This window comes from Salmo salar, chromosome ssa01 (genome assembly GCF_905237065.1).
Source record: "Salmo salar chromosome ssa01, Ssal_v3.1, whole genome shotgun sequence".
NCBI lineage: Eukaryota > Metazoa > Chordata > Actinopteri > Salmoniformes > Salmonidae > Salmo > Salmo salar.
Genome location: NC_059442.1, coordinates 120,695,721 through 120,699,254, shown reverse-complemented (window position 1 = coordinate 120,699,254; position 3,534 = coordinate 120,695,721). Strand labels below are relative to the sequence as shown.

Below are 3,534 nucleotides of genomic sequence, written 5' to 3'. Positions count from 1 at the left end.
GCAGACTTCTTTACTATACAACTTTGTCCATTAACAAACAAAAAGGTGGCTTCTGCGCCATTCTCACCACCCCCGGTTCCAGATAAGAAAAAAGTAGTTAAAACATGAGTCAATCATTAGAAATAAGCATTAATTAATCTGCCAAAATGAAGACAATTATAATGTAGAAGAACTTATATGCAGTTGTCAGCAGCAGCCGAAATAGAGATCAGCAACATTCTTCTAATGGCTTTATGAAATAGTCGCCTCGATTGACTCCACACTTAAACACAATTAGCTTATTGTCATTGTCAGGCTGGGTTTGCAGCTCTATTTGGTATATCCAATTATTGCCTAGCTTGTAACGTGGCAAATTAAAGTAGCTTAGCCTTTTCTGTTTAGCTAGCCAAGTTATCAAGCTTACAAACGTGAAAAAAAACACATTGTGCTTTATTCGTATTAAAATATAAAACATTAAAGACATGACAGGGTAGTGTTTTTCAACAATATTTTTTATTTATTTATTTGTCGTAATTTTGCAACTATTTATGCGGTTTTGGCAGCCTTGGAACGCCTTTTCTTTACCACCACAGGCTTCTGGCTCATCAGGATGGCACTGGCACGACGCAGCGCAGCCTAGGAAAACAAAGCACACCACTCAACTAATGACTCAAGATGTTAGACTGAGATCGATCTTTACCTCAAGGTGTCAAACTCATTCCATGTAGGGCCTAGTGTCTGCAAGTTTTTGTTTTTTCCTTTCAATTAAGTCCTAGACAACTAGGCGTGGGGAGTTCTTTACTAATTAGTGACCTTAACTCATCAATCAAGTACAAGGGAGGAGCGAAAACCCGCAGCCACTCAGCCCTCCGTGGAATGAGTTTGACACTTGTGCTTTACCTGCTTAGGGTCTAACCATTAATCCATTATACAACCTTAAGTCCTACGGGTTTATTCAAGGTCTATAGCGCCAAGGGCCAGTTTCCTGGACACTGATTAAGCCTACAGCTGGACTAAAAATTCGGTAACTGCCATTGAACATACTTTAGTCCAGGGCCAGGATTAATCCATGTCAGAAAAATTAAAAAGTTCACTGTCAGTGAGATAGATACTCAATGTCTCAGCTGTAAACTTGGGTAGCACTACAGCAGTCTTTAATCCTAGTCCTGAATCCCACAAGATATACAGGCTTTCGTTCCAACCCAGCGCTAACAAACCCGATTCAACATATAGTGCTGGTCTGGAACAAAAGCCACCACACCCTGTTGGTCCCAAGGACCAATATTGAAGACCAATAGAAAAACATGAGGTTTAGTAGATAGAGGGCTCACCATGCGCAGGTCCTTCCTGTAGTTGTTCTTGCGGATGATGTGCCTCAGGCTGCTCAGAGTGGCGCGGGAGTTCTTGTTGATGGTGATCTTCTCATATGAAGTGGCAGGCTTGCGCTGGCCTGAGGAATAACAAGAAAAGGTATCATTAACATGACCAAGCTCCCTCAATTCTCTGAGTACGCTCTGACTTAAAGCAATGAGTCATGAGCGGTTAGATCCACATGAAAGTGGATCACAGGCACAACAGCTACCTAATATCTTTACAACAACACGAAGCAGCAGGACAACTTTGCTAAGGTGATTTACGACTGAGGTGGATTATCATCACATGTATCAAAGCATCACCACATACAGGTATGTGAACTGTTCTTGCATTTCCTGGTTGTTAATATGGAGGGGTAAAAAACAAACCAAACGTTTCGGCATCACACCATCAGTGTAAAAAGGTCAGCACACACACCTGGCTCCCATTTCAAAGATGATTACACATACTGTACTTCACATTTATAAAACAGACTAAACAGCTAGTATAACATTCTGGACTAAAATACTGCTAGTGATAAGTTGTACCGTAATGCACGCGCGACAAACTGAGCATTCATTTTCCAGAATGAATGTTCATTGGTACATGTGTTCGTAGTGTCTGTGCTGCTTGGAATTTGAGTTGAAACATAAACAGGGTATGAAAGGAGTTAACTTCTATTACAGTAAAATAATGTCTCCATGTGTTACGGTGTCCATATGACCTATTCTGTTGGACCAAACCTCAAATAGCAAGTTGAAACCGTTTGTCAGAGAGGAAGATGTGATCTCTCATCTTTGTTGTTGTGAGTGGTAGGGGGAGGGGCTTGGGAGATAGCGGTGAAGCGAGAAGTTTCACTCTCGCCAAAATCGGTCCAAAATAATCCCAATGCGTTTCTATGCACTTATTTTGAACCTAAGCTTGGCGCCTGCCCTCCCGCCTAAGGGACAACGAATCCCATTGTTAGGGCGGAGACATGAGCATCTAGTCATTATATACAGATCTCTGATGTAAATGGGAAGGTGCGAACGTGACCAGACCAAAAAGTCAACATGAGAACAAGTGGACATAAATGCTCAAAAACAAAAAAATACCTTGATTCTCCGATACAGGCATTTAGAATATTGCGCAAAAACAGAAATTCTAACTATTTCCAATCTGTCAGTGGGGTGGGTAGATTCTCAGTCTGCCCTATGGCTCAGCACACATGCCTACACCCAAACCATTAACTGACACAGAGCCACTGAGCTTACATAAGTAATCTGAAAGATCCAGCTTAGAGGCCAAGCTCCTGAGCTCCCATCAACAGCAATTCATTTTAAATGGAAAATTAATGTGTTCATGCAAAAACCTTTAGTACATTGAATTGTACCTCATCAATTCTTGCCCCTAGTCAAAACAAATCCTTCCAAATAAAACATATCGTTCCTGTATCATATCAGAGCCCATGCATCTATACATGTATCGAATCTTTCATGAAAGGAGATGCACATCTCTAATTTTCAGCAATTAAAATTGTAAAAGTCTTGTCTTTCTACACAATACCGCAACACATTTTTCAAATCTGGGTGGTAAATTCTATGAAGTATTCAATAATTGTGTGCATTTTGGATGGAATCAAGGCATTAGAATGTACCAGAGGCCACCAAAATAGAGCTCCTCCGGCAAAACAATTTAAGCACCCCCCCGGGTACTTTTTCCATTTGACTGGCTACCCCATGTACTTGTAGAAAACACTGAATAACATAGATCATGTATTCCATTGTAATGACATACATCTTGTGAATTTTCTTGCTTGATCATGTGACACATCCTTGAAATAGAAGCCAGGTGTGTGTGCCAGCCATTTCACATTGATGATTGCTTGATGCTGGGGCGGCAGCGTAGCCTAGTGGTTAGAGCAAGTTCAAATCCCCGAGCTGACAAGGTACAAATCTGTCATTCTGCCCCTGAACAGGCAGCTAACCCACTGTTCCTAGGCCGTTATTGAAAATAAGAATTTGTTCTTAACTGACTTGCCTAGTTAAATAAAGGTAAAATTAAAAAATTAAAAAGTGCCAAAAAGTTTGGTTTTCATCTTTTATTTATACACTTTACTGCACTATAAGCTTTTGGACACTATGAGATTTAAATAAACATCTTTACTTTTGCATTCAAGCCTCAAAGGGATAAATCCAAAACTTCCAACATTTCTTCCAGTAT

At 40.5% G+C, this 3,534-nt stretch overlaps 1 protein-coding gene across 3 annotated transcripts in view; it reads right to left on the bottom strand.

The window, feature by feature from the left end:
- Window positions 1-473: 473 nt before the first annotated feature.
- rpl28 (ribosomal protein L28) overlaps window positions 474-3,534 on the bottom strand; it is a 10,794-nt gene continuing 7,733 nt past the window's right edge. For all 3 annotated transcript variants that reach the window (XM_014123231.2, XM_045722594.1, NM_001139693.1), the window contains 2 exons: window positions 1,311-1,429; window positions 474-615 (listed from right to left, as the gene is read on the bottom strand). In XM_014123231.2, coding sequence (XP_013978706.1) covers window positions 526-615; window positions 1,311-1,429 — 209 coding nt within the window. In that variant the 3' untranslated portion in view covers window positions 474-525. The remainder of the gene's footprint in view (window positions 616-1,310; window positions 1,430-3,534) is intronic.